Source organism: Gopherus flavomarginatus, chromosome 4 (genome assembly GCF_025201925.1).
Source record: "Gopherus flavomarginatus isolate rGopFla2 chromosome 4, rGopFla2.mat.asm, whole genome shotgun sequence".
Classification (NCBI taxonomy): Eukaryota; Metazoa; Chordata; order Testudines; family Testudinidae; genus Gopherus; species Gopherus flavomarginatus.
The window spans coordinates 141,540,706-141,557,220 of NC_066620.1; the positions used below are offsets into that span (position 1 = coordinate 141,540,706).

Sequence of the window (16,515 nt, forward strand, 5' to 3'; positions counted from 1 at the left end):
AACATGATTTCAGAGATGGTTTTCATTGTAAAAAGAAATGTAACATTTGAAATCTGTAATTACAACTTAATAATAGCAGCAAAGAATCCTGTGGCACCGTATAGACTAACAGACGTTTTGGAGCTTGAGCTTTCGTGGGTGAATACCCACTTCCTCAGATACATGCATCTGACGAAGTGGGTATTCACCCACGAAAGCTCATGCTCCAAAACGTCTGTTAGTCTATAAGGTGCCACAGGATTCTTTGCTGCTTTTACAGATCCAGACTAACATGGCTACCCCTCTGATACTTAACTTAATAATAGCAACAACAAAAAATTCTAATTGAGTGAGAAAGATGTATCTTTTTATTTTTCTTCTTCTGACAAAACTATAAATCTCTGGCATGCAGATGCTGTGAAACGTAGAACCCTTCCTGCTTGGATTCGTGAGGGTCTGGAAAAGATGGAACGAGAAAAGCAGAAAAAGCTGGAGAAAGAGAGAATGGAACAGCAACGTTCTCAGATGTCTAAAAAAGAAAAAAAAGCAAGTGAGGAAGCTGAAGAAGGAGATGGCCCACGGTTACCTCAGAAAAGTAAATTTGTAAGTAGAAGCATTCACTTTTGATCTAGATATGTATTTTCCTGAAAGATCTTAACATTTCTTTCTGTAAACTGAAAAATAGTTTCTTTATCTACAACACTTATTTGTTACTCATGTTAAAAATTAAGTTTGTGTCAACTGCAGTGCCACTTACCTGACCTTTGTAAATTCTTGGTAGATAATGGGCAAAAATTCAAGCATAGCTTAAAGAATATTTATTTTTATGTGGTTTGTAATAGCAAAGAGGCAGTGATAAAATTGGCCTTTATTTTCTGTTTGCTTAAGTTCGTAGTTGGCATAGACTAAAAGGGAGGTGTCTATGGTAAAGAATTGAACTGTTTGTACTTGGACTAGTTTGAGTACAAATGTACCAGTGCATCCATGCTTGCCAAACTGAACCAATTTAGGGAGTCTTATGCTGTAGCCTTGTGTCTGTGGTAGTTCTTCCTAAATGATTTGCTGGATACCTATCCTATAGTGACCAGACCACAGCATAGGTGGTCTTTCTGGACATAGGGGGTCAGGTGAGCAGTCGAGAGCCTTTAGTTTTTCTTCTTGGGAAGCTGCCTTGCCTGACGAATATCCTAGGTTGTTGGGTGAAGGTCCTCTCTCTGGATCCCGTAGTCAAATTCCTCCAATCCATGCATAAATCCCATTCACTTGGGGAAAAGTGTCTACGTTGGTCCCCATACGTTATATTCTCCACACCCTGCCTCAAATAACAGCTTTGCGTGTCCTAACCAAATAGACCCACCATGGGTTGTCCTCTGCAAATACTGGTTTGACGATCCATATGAGGATTACCAAACCTGCATTGCAGCTGGTGATTTATGGTGGGATTTCTAGCTCCAAGGGCTTGTAGAGGGGAAGGGGGATTACCTACTTGTTTGGAGGGCTGTTTTGCTTCATTCTGAAGTGCTGTATTTCAGTTTCTGTTGAGAACCATAAATAGAAACTGCCTTGTTTTAATTATTAATTAGTCCTAAAGTATGCAATGTTCTTCTTATAGGACAGTGATGAGGAAGAAGACGACATCGAAAACACAGAAGCTGCAAGTGTTGGAAAAGTTAGTAGGAGCCCCTCTCCTGCTCCTCAAGAGGAGCAAAGTGAACCAGAAATGACAGAAGAAGAAAAGGAGTATCAAATGGTATAAATAACGTAGTTCTCTCAAAAGGGTGTTCATCTATACATATGTTTCTGGTTTTAAGCATAGAAGAAAGAGTAGCTGTGCTTTTCTATGCCTGACATTTTAAATAAATATATAACATAGATTGTATAATGTACTGGGAATATATATGGAGTCGTGTGTGTCTCCAGTTTAACATATGGATAGCATATCTACATAGGGGAGAATATACTTACATATGTGTTGTACCATTCCATACCATATATGTGAAGTCTAGAGCTATCTGATAAGATGTAAAGAAACACAATACACCTATTTATCATGCATTTTTGCCCACCTCACTGGTCTTCATCCACTAATAATTCTATCATTCTTCCTTGGAATTTATTCTAACATTCCAACCCCCCGATCATCTACATTTTGCTAAAAATACAGTTTCTTAAAGCCCAAGAATAGCAAGATTAAGTCTTGGACTAGCAGCAACTTTTCTATCAAAAAATTATAATTATTTGAAGTGCGGTATCTTGTGATGTTGCACGATGAGAAATGGGAGCTTATTTCTCAGTATGACCTTGGAGGGTCTCTATCGCCTATATATAAAAAGGCTATTTCAGGTGACTCATACAGGTTTTTGTGGTTCTTTCTGAACCCTCTACAACTGAAGTCCTGGTACTTAAGGCCCCAAACCTGCGAAGTCATATGCATGCACTTTATTTTGCCATGCTTCTGTATGTGAAATGATTATGATTATAGGTCAGTATGAGAGTACAGACTGTTTGGATTTTTTCAGTTGAACTTGATTTCCAAACTACTTTAGAGTCCTAATTTTAACTGATCTTTTGTATAGAAAAATAAGTAAAAGGAACCAAATATGGTTTGACACCCATGCAAAGCAGTGGGGTTGCATACGTGTAACAAAGTGTAAAATTTGGTCCAAATACTTGGCTTCCAGTGTTGTTTAAAATTATTTTCTTCAGATGATGTTGACAAAACTGCTGCTGACAGAGATTCTTTTAGATGTCACAAATGAAGAAATTTATTATGTAGCCAAAGACGTACATCGTAAAGCAACTAAAGGTATGCTTTTCTTTTTTAGTTTGTTCAGTGAATATTCTATATTTGCATGTTTTTAGAACACTTTACTCCATAGCAACTGTTCCCAAGAGCAATCAATATCTAATGCATCTGATTTGCTAGAGCTCAAATCCAGTAATCATATACTGTTGTCCTGTGCAGTGTATTGTGAGTTACTTCAGTTATTCCATGTCTTTCATATAATTCATTTCTTTAGTTATGATGGTATCTCTGTGTTAATGGCTTTTGCAGTGTAGCTATCTATTCTTTAACGCTATCATTTTACCTCAGACTTTTAGTTGATCAGAAATGAAAAGAGACAAATATGAATCCTCAAGTAGCTTATTTTCTTTCACTGTTAACAAGCCACTCTATATATAACAGCAGGTGATTTTTTTTCTATACAATTATGAGTAAAATTAAATATGTAAATACTGGTATTTGAAATATATATGCAGATGCTGTAACTTGGAAACGGATCTATGAATATAGATTTGTGGTTTGCAAGTGACTATTAACTCATATTTATAATGCGAAACTTTTACATGGTGAGAAAATCTAGGACTCGTTTTAAATGGATGATACGTTTTTAATGTTTCTTCTCTCCCTCCAAAAAACAGCAATAGTAGTAGATTTAACAATACCATAGAATCTCATGACTATGAAATCGTGGCTATTTGTGTTAACATGTTGTTCCTGTTGTTGATGTGATACAAAGCTCCTGCAAAACAGCTGGCACAGTCCAGTGCACTGGCTTCCCTCACTGGGCTCGGTAAGTATGTTCCTTATTTTTGAGAGGGGCTTAATGGGGAAATCACTCTTATCTTGCATTTCCAGAAATTGTGTGTTGAAACTAGGTTGTAATTACCATAATAATTAAGGTCATTCTGATACCTTTACTCATGTTGGGTAGAACCTTACAGTATAAGTTATCCCATAGATTTCAGAGGGATAATTTGTAGAGTAAGGAACTAATCATATGAGTAGAGTATCAGAATCTTGCCTAAGTTTGTAAACTAGGTAAACACATGAGAAGTACACTTACTTCTTTTTGGCTGGATAGTTTACTCGATAACTAATCTTAAAAGGATGGTTTTTAAATTTTTCCAGGAGCAAACTACAATCTTTTTGAAGGAAGATGACTATTTTTATGCATTAGTCCCGTTTTGGTCCAGCCTATGTTAACCGTGGGTAACAGTTGACAATATAACTGATAAAAATGTAAAGCTCTGATTTGCAGAAAAAGCCTATTCAAATGTTTAGAATAAATGTATACTTTCATTGAAAAACTACACATTTACTAAAGCTCCCATGTCCACGATTATCAATTTGATGTGCAGGATGTGAAACAGAGAATTGCATTCTCAGATGTAATAGGAAAAGCTCTTTCCCAATGTTGTCATCTTACCATAGTCTAGTAGCAGTGCTACAATAAAATGTCAATGATCATGTGCTGATTTCACGATATTGTGAACTTTGTTGAACTCCTTTACATAAGATGAAATGTTCTCTGTCCCAATTATTCATCTGTTTTTAAACTAATTGTAATAAAGATTAAGAGAGACTCAAATGGAAAGAAAGTAAAATGCCTCTGTCTCAGATGTTTAAGGTTACTTTGTATCAGTCCAGTATATACTCAGATCTTTCTTTTCGGGGCAAGGGAAGTCCCATTTTTATTCCATCTCTGTACCTTTTGATGTACAGTATTTTCTAAACCACAGTAGAAAAGTTGATATGGCATTCAGGAATTCTAAGCCCTGGACAACTGAAGGCTGCCGAAGTCATTGCAGAGATGTCTTCAGGGACAGTGTCCCAGGCATTTCACTGCTTTGTCTGTGCGCTTGCTGATACATGGGAAGGCATTGTTACTGGCTCTATATGGAGCTTTTTTTGCCCTTCCATAGAATGAGAAAAGTGCCACGATCGCAGTGGTTGCTTGCTGAGAAATAGACAAGCTGTTCCAGAAGGAGTAAACCCAGATAATAAGCATCAGTACAGAAATGGGGGCCTTGAACACTCCAGTCAACCAGCATTGGCACTTCCCTAAGAATAAGTGGCTTCTTCAGAGAAGAGAAAGTGAAAGAAGGGCAATGTACTCTCCTCTTTGCCCCACAGAAATATTAAGAACAAGGCTTAATCTTTCCTCGTGATAGACTGGGCTTTATGCACGCAGGTGGACTGGGTGGTTATGGATCAGGAGACAGTGAAGATGAGAGGAGTGACAGAGGCTCTGAATCATCTGATACTGATGATGAGGAATTACGACACAGAATCAGGCAAAAACAGGAAGCATTCTGGAGAAAAGAGAGAGAACAGCAACTATTACTAGAAAAACAGCTAGAAGGTAAGTCACTTAAATGTGTTCCTGCTGTAAAAACATATACATGCATACATTTTACAACTTAGTGGAATATGTGTGGGGTAGTGATATATATATATATATCACTACCCCACACATATTCCACTAAGTTGTAAAATATACAAATGGAGCCTTATATAAAAATGATGTTCCTTAATTCTAAAGTTTTGCTCAGAAATGTGTTTGAGATACTTCGCCAAAAACTGGTTTTGTGTTCCTTTTTTCTTTCCTGCTTGTAAAATCCATTATATATGTTCTTCATAGACTAGTTATTTACTTTCTTATTTTTAAAAGAGCAAATTATAACAGAGCCCTGCAAATCCATGGATATCCGATTTATATCCGCGGATATCCACAAATTATTTTTGCAGATCAGATGCAGATACATATTTTGTATATGTTCAAGGTTCTACAGATAATTTTCAAAAGTAAATTCCTTTAACATATCAATCCTGATTTAGGGTAAAATTCACCTCTCTGGAGAGGGACCATATGAATCTTTTTCTCCACTGTTCTTTAAAGTGGGACATAAGCCTTATGTTGTCCCTTCACACGCGAATTAATTTTACAAGGACTGCACTGCACAAGGATCTTTGAAATAGTGTACATTTACAAAGTGTTCTCAACCTGAGAACCATTCTCCAAACCTATTTGTCAGGCTACACAGTGGGTATATGTCAGCCTACTTGTGGATGAAGAAAAGAGCTTATGCAGATGAAGAATTTTGTATATACATTCTAAATACATGAAAAATATTTTAACCAATCTGATAGCTTTCTTTGATAGGATAACGAGCCTTGTGGATAAGGGAGAAGTGGTGGGTGTGGTATACCTAGACTTTAGTAAGGCATTTGATACGGCCTCGCATGATATCCTTATCGATAAACTCGGCAAATACAATTTAGATGGGGCTACTATAAGGTGGGTGCATAACTGGCTGGATAACCGTACTCAGAGAGTAGTTATTAATGGCTCCCAATCCTGCTGGAAAGGTATAACAAGTGGGGTTCTGCAGGGGTCTGTTTTGGGACCGGCTCTGTTCAATATCTTCATCAACGACTTAGATGTTGGCATAGAAAGTACGCTTATTTAGTTTGTGGCCGATACCAAACTGGTAGGGATTGCAACTGCTTTGGAGGACAGGGTCAAAATTCATAATGATCTGGACAAATTGGAGAAATGGTCTGAGGTAAACCAGATGAAGTTCAATAAAAACAAATGCAAAGTGCTCCACTTAGGAAGGAGCAATCAGTTTCACACATACAGAATGGGAAGAGACTGTCTAGGAAGGAGTATGGCAGAAAGAGATCTAGGGGTCATAGTGGACCACAAGCTAAATATGAGTCAACAGTGTGATACTGTTGCAAAAAAAGCAAACGTGATTCTGGGATTCATTAACAGGTGTGTTGTAAACAAGACATGAGAAGTCATTCTTCCGCTCTACTCTGCGCTGGTTAGGCCTCAACTGGAGTATTGTGTCCAGTTCTGGGCACCGCATTTCAAGAAAGATGTGGAGAAATTGGAGAGGGTCCAGCGAAGAGCAACAAGAATGATTAAAGGTCTTGAGAACATGACCTATGAAGGAAGGCTGAAAGAATTGGGTTTATTTAGTTTGGAAAAGAGAAGACTGAGAGGGGACATGATAGCAGTTTTCAGGTATCTAAAAGGTTGTCATCAGGAGGAGGGAGAAAACTTGTTCACCTTAGCCTCTAATGATAGAACAAGAAGCAATGGGCTTAAACTGCAGCAAGGGAGATTTAGGTTGGACATCAGGAAAAAGTTCCTAACTGTCAGGATAGTTAAACAGTAGAATAAATTGCCTAGGGAGGTTGTGGAATCTCCATCTCTGGAGATATTTAAGAGTAGGTTAGATAAATGTCCATCAGGGATGGTCTAGACAGTATTTAGTCCCGCCATGAGGGCAGGGGATTGGGCTCGATGACCTGTCGAGGTCCCTTCCAGTCCTAGAGTCTATGAATCTATGATGTCATTCCCCATTTCAAAGCGGCAGTCTGGTTCTGTCTCACTAGATGGTGAAAACTTGGTGGCTGGATAAGCTATGATTTTTTGGGGATTTCCCCCTTTCCCTGCCTTTTTAGAATTTTTCTCTTGTCACTTCATTAGGGCTAGATTAGCATAGGATGCTTCTTTGTGGATAGTTAGACTTTTATGTTGCTTGTTTGCCTTAGGGTTTTTCCCTCTCTTCCCCCAAAGAAAATCCTACTGCAACTTGGGTCTCTGAGAGAAAGCTGAGCAGTCCTCAGCCAGAGGGATTATCTTCTTTCAAACTGCTGAAAGTTGGTTTGGAGTAATTTGTGACTGCTCAGTCCTTTAAGAAAGTAAGACCCAGGATATGCAATTTCTTAAAACAGATGTAGAGATATATTCACTGCTGTTTGTAGCCTAAGGCACCTGTTGGGTTCCACTCTATTCTAAATATGAAGAAAGTGAACTCTGTTTTCTGTGTGCCAATCTAATTTCGGAGACTCAATTGTCCATGATTCAGCAAGTCAAATGGAAGGAATTCTGCAAGAGGCCTGCATTCACATACTCATTCACTCAAACAGTAAGAAGTTCCTTTGGGTTTTTGGGTTCTCAAAACCAGCCAAAAGTTCCTTGTCCCATTGCAGAAAACACTTCCAGGTTAGATACTCTGCTAAAGTGTTCCTTTCAGGATCTCAGATTATGCAACTAGATATGTTTACATGTGTATCTTCATAACTTGGTGTTGGTTCCAGTTTTCACATTCAGTCACTCCAACTGTAGTTTTGGAGAACATAGCCTTCCTTGATCAGAGCTCTCTCTGGCCTACCTCTCCTAACACTTTGAATATTAAGTCCCCCCTCATGCATGATGGTTACAGCACAAGAAAATTTGCTGCAATTACTTCTGTGTTTCCTTCCTGGAGAGCAATGGTGCTTGGTACATGCATGGGTTAGAGGCTCACTTAAGTCTCAGAGTGGGATAAGTCCACTGGTGTAGGCAGAGAATAATGATTACCAATCATTTTGCTTAAAAAAAGGGGACTGTAGGCAATTCATTACTTCAGTCAGGATCTGGTGGTGGCATAGAAGTTAAAGTTCAAACAGTGTATTACTGGCATATTTATTTCATGTTGTGTTGAAGTTGGACATTTTCTCCTTTTTGTTTAAAGGCCTGGAAGCTGACCTGGATCAGCCATTCCATTATAAAGAGGTGTGATATCTCAACATTTAGTTTCCATTCCTCTCTTTTTAGGTGTATTAAGTGCATATATCAAAGGAGAGGAATGTGGAAGTGATCTGTATTGTGGTCACATGAGGGAGAAGAGGTCTCCCTGAGGAAAAATATTGAAACTATGGAATTTTGAAAGGATATTTTAACTTTGTTGTCAAGGTGGTCCTTATAATATTAATTTCCTGGCCTTCTTGATTACTTCTAGTTAAACATGAGCAAACACAGAACCTTTGTCATTGCTGAATATTCAAGAAGGTGGGTTTTTTTGTGAAGCTTGAAGTGAAAATGATCCAAAAACTCTTCCAGATCACTTCATTCTCCTGGGTTTTTTCCTCCCTATAAAAGATGTTCTCTTCCTAAGGCAGTTCTTACATGAACACACACTTACTTATTGCATCTGTGTATCTCAAACGAAGTTTTGTGTGGCTTTTAAACTTTCTGTTTAGAAACCATGTTGCCTCTTTAAATTTTCAGTTTCTCTTCCCCTGCTTTTATTTGTATTTATATTAGGATATTTACTATTTAGAATACTGCTTAGTCTTCTGCTCATCACGTAATATTCCCCATTTAAAGGCAATATTAAAGCTATGGGCCCAAGCCCATTAGCTACAAAACACTTCTCTTCTGAGGTATTCACTTTGCCATTTAAACTGTCACAGCAAGCAAACAATGGAGTTGTGCATAGCTATTTAGCCAGACTAAGTTATCACCAGACAGAGCAGTAAATGGATGTTTCCTATCATAAATGGACAAAAAAAGCTTTATTGCAACAGAAGTGCTTTACCCTGCTTGAGTGCATTTTTGGATCACAACTGTAATCCTTATCTGTGATCAGTGAGGTACAGCCGACTCAGTTTTATGTAGAATTTTGGGGGGCAACCTTTAACCTCTTCAACATGCAGCTGAAACAAACATATCTTGTTACTCCATATCTGTGTGTGCTATATATCAGAGTTGATTATAATTGAATTGTAAAAGGTGAGCATGTACAGATTTTCTGGATAGCTGAGATTTTTGGTGATGTATTCATTTAATGTAACAGTGTCTTGTTCTGCTATTTTAAAAAAAAATATATTGAAGGGGAAAAAGTATTCTAAAATTATTTTTTACCCCTTAAAGGTATCTTTATCCTTAATATGTTTAAAATGTGTATAATGCACTGAAAAACCTTATACAATTCATGATAAGTATTTATTTTTTGTGCTTAAGGGCTATTTTAAAATAAAATATATGGAAGGTCTGGATGATTTGGGGAACTTGGAAATGGGAGATATAACCTTTTTACTTTCATGTCACCAGTTTGACTTTAGTCCATACTGGTAGTGATCTGTCAGCAGTTTGGTATGCTGAAGGCTTGTCTATACATGGAGTTGTTCCTGATTAACTCCATGTGTGAACAGTCTTATTCCAGATAATATCAATATATGGAGTTACTTAGGATCAACTCCATGTATAGACAAGCCTTTAGTCTCGGTCCTAGTGGACAGATGTCCACTAGAATCATGCCCCCTCTCCGTCTACAGCATTGCTAATTAGTCTCAACAAAGAACCTAATGATTGAATGCGTGAGTATGGAGTCTCCACTATCCTTTTCTAGAGATGTGGTCTGTCAGAGTGGAATGGAGAAGTTAACACATCTTGCAGTACATATCGCTTTGAGGTGATTTTGTCGTCATGGAAACAGAATGGTTTCTCTTACTCATATGCACCAATTTCAGATACGTTTAAAATACGAACATAAAGTATGAATTAATCACTTGCCAAAATTGAGTTATGTAAACAAAAATAGCATCCAAAACTGTTAAAAAATCTGTTTAGCCTTTAAAAAAATAAAAAATCAGAAAGCAGGTTTTAGAAATCACTTCTAAATTATAGTGTCATAAAATTAGGTCATCCAATGCAGCTCCCAGTCATTACAGGCTTGTGAATTAAATCCTTTATGTTAAACAGTATTAAGCACTGGGTGGGAGGATTTTTTTGGAACTTGAAGATGGTGGCAAGTGAATTGTTTTCTAAAAATGACTAAGGTGGTCTAGGAACTTGTTCCTTAGCCAAGAAGGACAGCACATTTGTTTGCTTGCCATGTATCTGTACCACATTATTTGGCATTATTTCTGTTTTTTTTCTTTCATATGCTTTTCCAGAAGAAAAACTACAAAATGAAAAAATTGCAAAAGAGATGAATGAATTCATTAATAAAGAGCAAAATAGCAATTCAGCACCACAGGAAGCGAAGGAAACAGAGGATGATGTGTTTAATGAAAAGAAAAGATCTCCAGGTGAAACTGCACCAGATACAGAACCCAAAAAAGAGGTTAAAGAAAAAGAGAGAACAGGAAGGAGTAGGTCAAGAAGTTCTTCTAGTGGTACCACTAGCAGCAACAGTAGAAGCAGTAGTAGCAGCAGTACTGTATCTAGTACATCATATAGTACAAGCTCAGGTAGTAGCCGCAGTTCTTCACGGTCTTCCTCTCCTAAAAGGAAGAAGAGACGTAGTCACAGTAGATCTCCATCACATAAAATTAGGCGCAGCAGAAGTAGGAGTTATTCTCATAGAAATAGGAGAGAGAGGAGTAGAAGTAGGGAAAAGATAAGAGAAAGGAGAAGGTCTAGTAGAAATAGCATGGACAAGGGAGAGAGACGAAAAAATCGTAGTCCTTCCCGGGAAAGAAGTTGGGAGAAGCATAGAAGCAGTAGTCACTCAAGGGATAGGCGAGCTAGTCGTGCTAGTCGCAGCAGGAGTCGAGGTAGGCGTAAAAGTGATGACCAGCATAGAAGTCTTAGTGGAAATAGGCACAAGCACAAGGGTGACGGTAAAGATCAAGAGAGGAAAAAGGAACGAAGTAGGAGCATAGATAAAGATAGGAAGAAGAACAGAGAACGGGAGAGAGACCAGGAGAAAAGAAAAGAGAAGCAAAGAAAAGAAGAAAAAGACAGTAAGTCTGGCAATCATGATGAAAGTAGATTAAAGAGAAAAAGAGATAGCGAAAGAGCTCTCTCTCGCAGCAATTCAATGTCTGCTAAAATTTTAAGACAGGATTCTAGACAGGAAAGCAAAAAAAGTTCTACCAAAGATAGTAAAAGACATTCAGGCTCTGAATCTAGTGTCAGGAGTAGTTCTGAATCACCAGGAAGCAGCAAAGAAAAGAAGGCTAAGAAATCAAAGCATAGTCGGTCACGATCCATGGAGAAATCTCAAAGGTCTGGTAAGAAGGCAAGCCGCAAACACAAGTCTAAGTCACGATCAAGGTAGTATACTTTTTAAGTATTTTGTCTGATTATTTTTTTTTTTTTACTATTCGTCTTCCTGTGTACAACATATAAAAGTATTTTTTTAAATAAAATTCGGTATTCGTTATAATTGTTGTCTTGGGCAAAAGTAATTTTGGGAAGTCTTTTACAATTACTAATTGTTAAGCCTAAAGTATGTGTGGTTTTGGGGCGGGGTGTCTTTCCCCATTAACTTTTTCCCATTTCCCTTTATTTTTCAGGTCAACCACCCCTCCTCGTCGTAAACGCTGAGGAATGATGTGGCACCAGTGATATGACATTAAAAAATTCCATGAGTTTTAAGGGCTTGTCTCATTATAGAGGCACATTGTGGCTGTGTAGGTGAAACCAGAATCCTTTTTTAAACTGTAAATAGGTGTATTTTTTTCCAAATGCTGCTCAGTTAAATAATAGGATTTCTTTGTATTGCAATTTTTTCAGAAACAGTAGTGCTTAATAAGAATATAAAACATGCCATTCTCTTTCAGCTGTAATGTTCTTAAAATTACTATTGAATGTACTGTGATGTCAATAAAGCTCTTTAGTTCATTTTTGTTTAAAATTCTTGCACCTTAATTTTACGTGTTAGAATATAGATAGTACTTTTTTTTAAAAGGCAGCTGTTTTTTTGTATAACAAATCTTAAAAAGTACTTTGAAAAAAGTTTTTAACATCTGTCGTTTTTCAAAGTATGTGAGGTTTTTTGGTTTTGATTTTGTTTTGGTCCAGGGATTTAAGATTAATGAATTGGGTGGGGTTGGGGAGAAAAAGGAATAGACTTCTAATTATTTTTTTCTTTAGATGAAAACGTCTTAACATTTTTACAGTTCTCTTTCTTTTTTGGACTATCAAGTAACATATGCTATGTGTGTAAAATATAGATCATTCTGTAATATGAGAGATGCTAAACCCAACCGAGCACCAGTAGGAATATGTGCAAGTAACTGATTATGTGCACCATGAATGTTCAGCTTTGGAACTATATTCCTCAATCAACCACTTCTATTTTGTATTCAAACGCTACTTAATCCTGGTTGGAATATAAAATAATGGATAATACTCTGCTCTCAATAGACTATCGGTTCTCTTAAGAAGGGAAAATTTTGTGAAGAGTTGGTTATCTTGACAGTTTAGACATTTGGGAATGCGTAGATTTTTTTTTCCAATCAGCTACAATTAAGTTTAAGATACACTACTGTGGAATACAGCTTCCGTGATGCGCTGCATTTGGTTTTCAGTCCAGATCTTGTATTATCTGTTCAGTTAAAAAAAAAAAAAAAGTGTGAAAGGTTTATATACTCTGCCAACAATTGGAATTTTGTCACATCCTGTACTTATGGAAATTACATTATTTGACACAACTGCACTGATATTGGTAGTGACTTGCCAATAAAGAGAGCATACTACAGTACTACTGTATTTAAAAATTCCATAGATCTAGCTAAATAGCATACACAGAACATCTATTACTAGCAGTACATTGGCATTAATTTTGTTACATTGTTGACATTCACGAACATTAAACTTCATCGTGTTTTATAAGAGAGTTCTCTTATGAGCATGTTTGAATGAGAAGGGTAAATAAGAATGCCAGGTATAATTTTATAGATGGAGGAGATGTGATCTTAATTCTGTGGGTAAGTATATAATGGGGGGGGTGTATAAATAAAGACAATTTTAAATTTGGATGCTCTATTAGTTTAGAAGTGTGCAGGCTTCTGCTTGTTCTAAACAGACACAGATTAAAATAATTTTAAAAGATTTGTGTAGTAGGGAAAAGAAAACACCGTTTTTAAGTGTATGGAGTAAATGTTATGGGGTTTCTTTAAAACCCAAGTTCACAAATGAAGGCTGGGGTGGAATGAAAATAGTATCCTCCCTGTTAGGGCTTCCCTTCATCCTCCCTTGGTTATTGTCATGCAGACAAAAAGAAGACCAGAGTCTGAAGTGCAAGCAATGCAGTGTTTATTGGGGTCAAGCAAGCAAGCATATCCATAGCTTTGTACACCAGTAGAGTTTTGTTTTCTCCTCTTCCCCTCTTCTCTGTTGAGCATTATGAACCTACCTGGAGGGAGGGGTTTACAGAAGGCCCGAAAGCACTCCAAAGTGAAAAGGCCTCTTGTATGTCCTCATCACCAAGACAAACTTCTGTGAGACCAGGGGCCTCTTAGTGGTTGTCCTCATCCAGTTTGTCTTTTGAAACTAAAACCAGATTCCAGAGAGCCAACATATTGAGACTGTGACTACACAACCCTCCCTCACAAATAATTTCTATTATAAATGGCATCATGATGATGAGGGAGGAAATAAATTACTTAAAATTAAATTACCAGTTTCCTCTAACCAGGAACAAGAGAAGACTCCATGCTATTTACCATGAACCTTTCCATGCATGTTTAGACTGCTGAAGGAAGCACCTAAATATTAGTGATTGCAGCTACAGAGACCATTAATGTATACAGATAATCTAAGAATGAAGAATCCATAGGCACGACTATCTGAGGAGGCCTACAACCAACCTTGTCCTTGAATAATTATGTAGTTAAACCCTTAATTTCTGCACCTGCTCCAAGAGTTTCAATTAAGGCATAGAGCCAGCAGATGTCTGATCCCTGCATCCATCTCACCTCCAGTAGAACTGACTATATTAGGTTCCACAGAATGGTTTTAAATAGTTTGTGCATCCTATCCCAAGCTCACCAATAGTCCCCGTAGTTGATTGAAGAACTAGAAGACAAAAATGCCTAAGCCTGATCAGGAAATCATACTTATTAGGCACCTTATGGGGTAAATAGCCAATTATGGCTTGTATTTCAGTAATACATTCCTACAAAGGGGACAGAGCAGCTTTCTCTCTTAAGTTCAGGGGAGTGGAGGAGTAGAGTAGCCAAAGCTGCTGCTGCTTTTCCCGCAAGGATTAGCAAGCAGCATGTCTACCCATGTGAAGAAGAGGAAGGAAAAGTCCAGAATTAATTTGAGTGAACCCAACATATGTTATGGGAGGAAGTGTCAATATTGATTTTATTTAGGGCGTGGAAGCTGATTTATTAGTGAGGCAGTGAACTTGTGGCAATACAAATGTAAACCTAGCACCAGAGGATGTTTCGTTTGAACTGGAAAGAAACAGTACATTTTTTCAAGCCTTGCTACTGGTAGTGGACTAGTACTTACCACCTAGATTTATGTTGGATGAGCCTGCTGCATTGTTTTTTGGCTTTCTAGTGTTTACATTGTTACATGGACAGGGCCACCCAGAGGATTCAGGGGGCCTGGGGTCTTCAGCAGCGGGGGGGCCCCGCTTTGGCGGTAATTCGGAGGCTGGGGGTCCTTCTGCTCTGGGAACTGCCGCCAAAGTGCCCCAAAGACCTGCGGCGGGGGCCCCTCCCGCCAAATTACTGCGGAAGACCTAGCACTTCAGCGGTGGGTCCCACTTTGGCGGTAATTTGGGGGCTGGGAGGGGGGTCCGGTGGAAGGACCCCCCGCCGCTGAAGACTGAGGGAAAAAGCTCTGGGGGCCCGTGCCCTGCGAGAGTTTTCCGGGCCCCCCGGAGCGAGTGAAGGACCCTGCTCCAGGGCCCCCGAAAAACTCGTGGGGGCCCCTGCGGGGCCCGGGGCAAATTGCTCCACTTGCCCTCGTCTCTGGGCGGCCCTGTATGTGGAAATGCACTTTAACATTACATGACTTTTTAAAAATTTCATCATCAAAATGAATAAAGTGGTACAAGAGTATCAGAGAGTCCTGTCTCAGTCCCCCTGTTTAAGCACTGTAAGGCTTCTCTCAAATGCTTTTTTGGTTTCATGAAAGGGTTACTTCTACTGCCCTCTTTTCTTCATTTTATTTTTTTCCCTCTTTTTACTGTACAAAGGCATTTTCTTAAGGACTGCAGCTACTGTCTTTCTCTTTGTCCTGTCTCTGTCCTCTTTGTGGAGATAGAATTCACTGTGGCTATTGGTGTGTCCCTTTTATCTCAAAAAAATGTAGTAAGGAAGCACTTAATTTCTATGCATTAGTCCCAAACCCTTTATTAGAACCTTTTTTCATTAGCCACAGTGGCACAACTTCAATAGGAGAGATTGGGGAAACCCTCCAAAATCAGAGTACTACATATCTCAGTGGTTGGAGCATTCACTTGAGAGGAAGGAAACCCTTATTCACATCCTTTTCCCCCTCTGGCAGAGAGGGGGGGATTGAACCTGTTCCTCCCACATCCCATGTGAATGCTCTAAACCCTGGGCTAAAAGTAATAAGGTGGGCAACATCATCTCAGGTGGCCAAATTTTGAATGGGACCTAATCCAGTCTGTAAGCACACCTACTGGGTTGGGCCCTGAATGTGACTTAGGCATTCGGCCGCGTATCTTCCTCTGAGGTTGTGAATCGCTTTGGGACCTAGGCAGGAGTTAGGTGTGCAGCTGCCTAGATGGAGACAGCAATGTGCATGCCCAGATGCAAAAACATAGATGCTAGGATACTCCCACCCTGAAAACTGAGGCTTCCAAGTAGTTTAGGCACCTACTGGGTTCAGCCGAAGTTTTGTGGATCATAGTGGAACCAAAACTGAAATGTAAGTGCCTGAGGCTTAGGTTCCTAAGTCTGTGGTTTAGACTCCTAAGTACCTTTGTAGATCTGGGCCCTTGTTCCTTATTTCAATAATTTCATATTCCAAAAATAGAAATTGCTTGATTAGGTTTCCTCCTAGTAATGCAGCACACTAATACCTGTTCCTCTATTTTAGCACATTATAATCCACTGAAAAACAAACACCACCACTTGATTCGAGCATTCTGATTACTGCTTCCAAGTTGATGTGTTAATTGCTACTTGTTATCTATCATCATTTTGATTTCTCAACACTATTAGTTTAATGTTCTCAATTAGCATCAGATCCA

The 16,515-nt window shown here is 38.5% G+C and overlaps 1 protein-coding gene across 4 annotated transcripts in view; it reads left to right on the plus strand.

The window, feature by feature from the left end:
• Window positions 1-12,176, plus strand: part of PNISR (PNN interacting serine and arginine rich protein) — a 29,744-nt gene extending 17,568 nt beyond the window's left edge. For 3 of the 4 annotated variants that reach the window (XM_050949243.1, XM_050949244.1, XM_050949245.1), the window contains exons 6-12: window positions 392-582; window positions 1,592-1,729; window positions 2,686-2,785; window positions 3,501-3,554; window positions 4,956-5,126; window positions 10,502-11,606; window positions 11,849-12,176. In XM_050949243.1, coding sequence (XP_050805200.1) covers window positions 392-582; window positions 1,592-1,729; window positions 2,686-2,785; window positions 3,501-3,554; window positions 4,956-5,126; window positions 10,502-11,606; window positions 11,849-11,879 — 1,790 coding nt within the window. In that variant the 3' untranslated portion in view covers window positions 11,880-12,176. Of the gene's footprint in view, window positions 1-391; window positions 583-1,591; window positions 1,730-2,685; window positions 2,786-3,402; window positions 3,555-4,955; window positions 5,127-10,501; window positions 11,607-11,848 lie in introns of those variants that run through there. The other variant, XR_007773854.1, reaches the window with a different exon arrangement.
• Window positions 12,177-16,515: the final 4,339 nt, after the last annotated feature.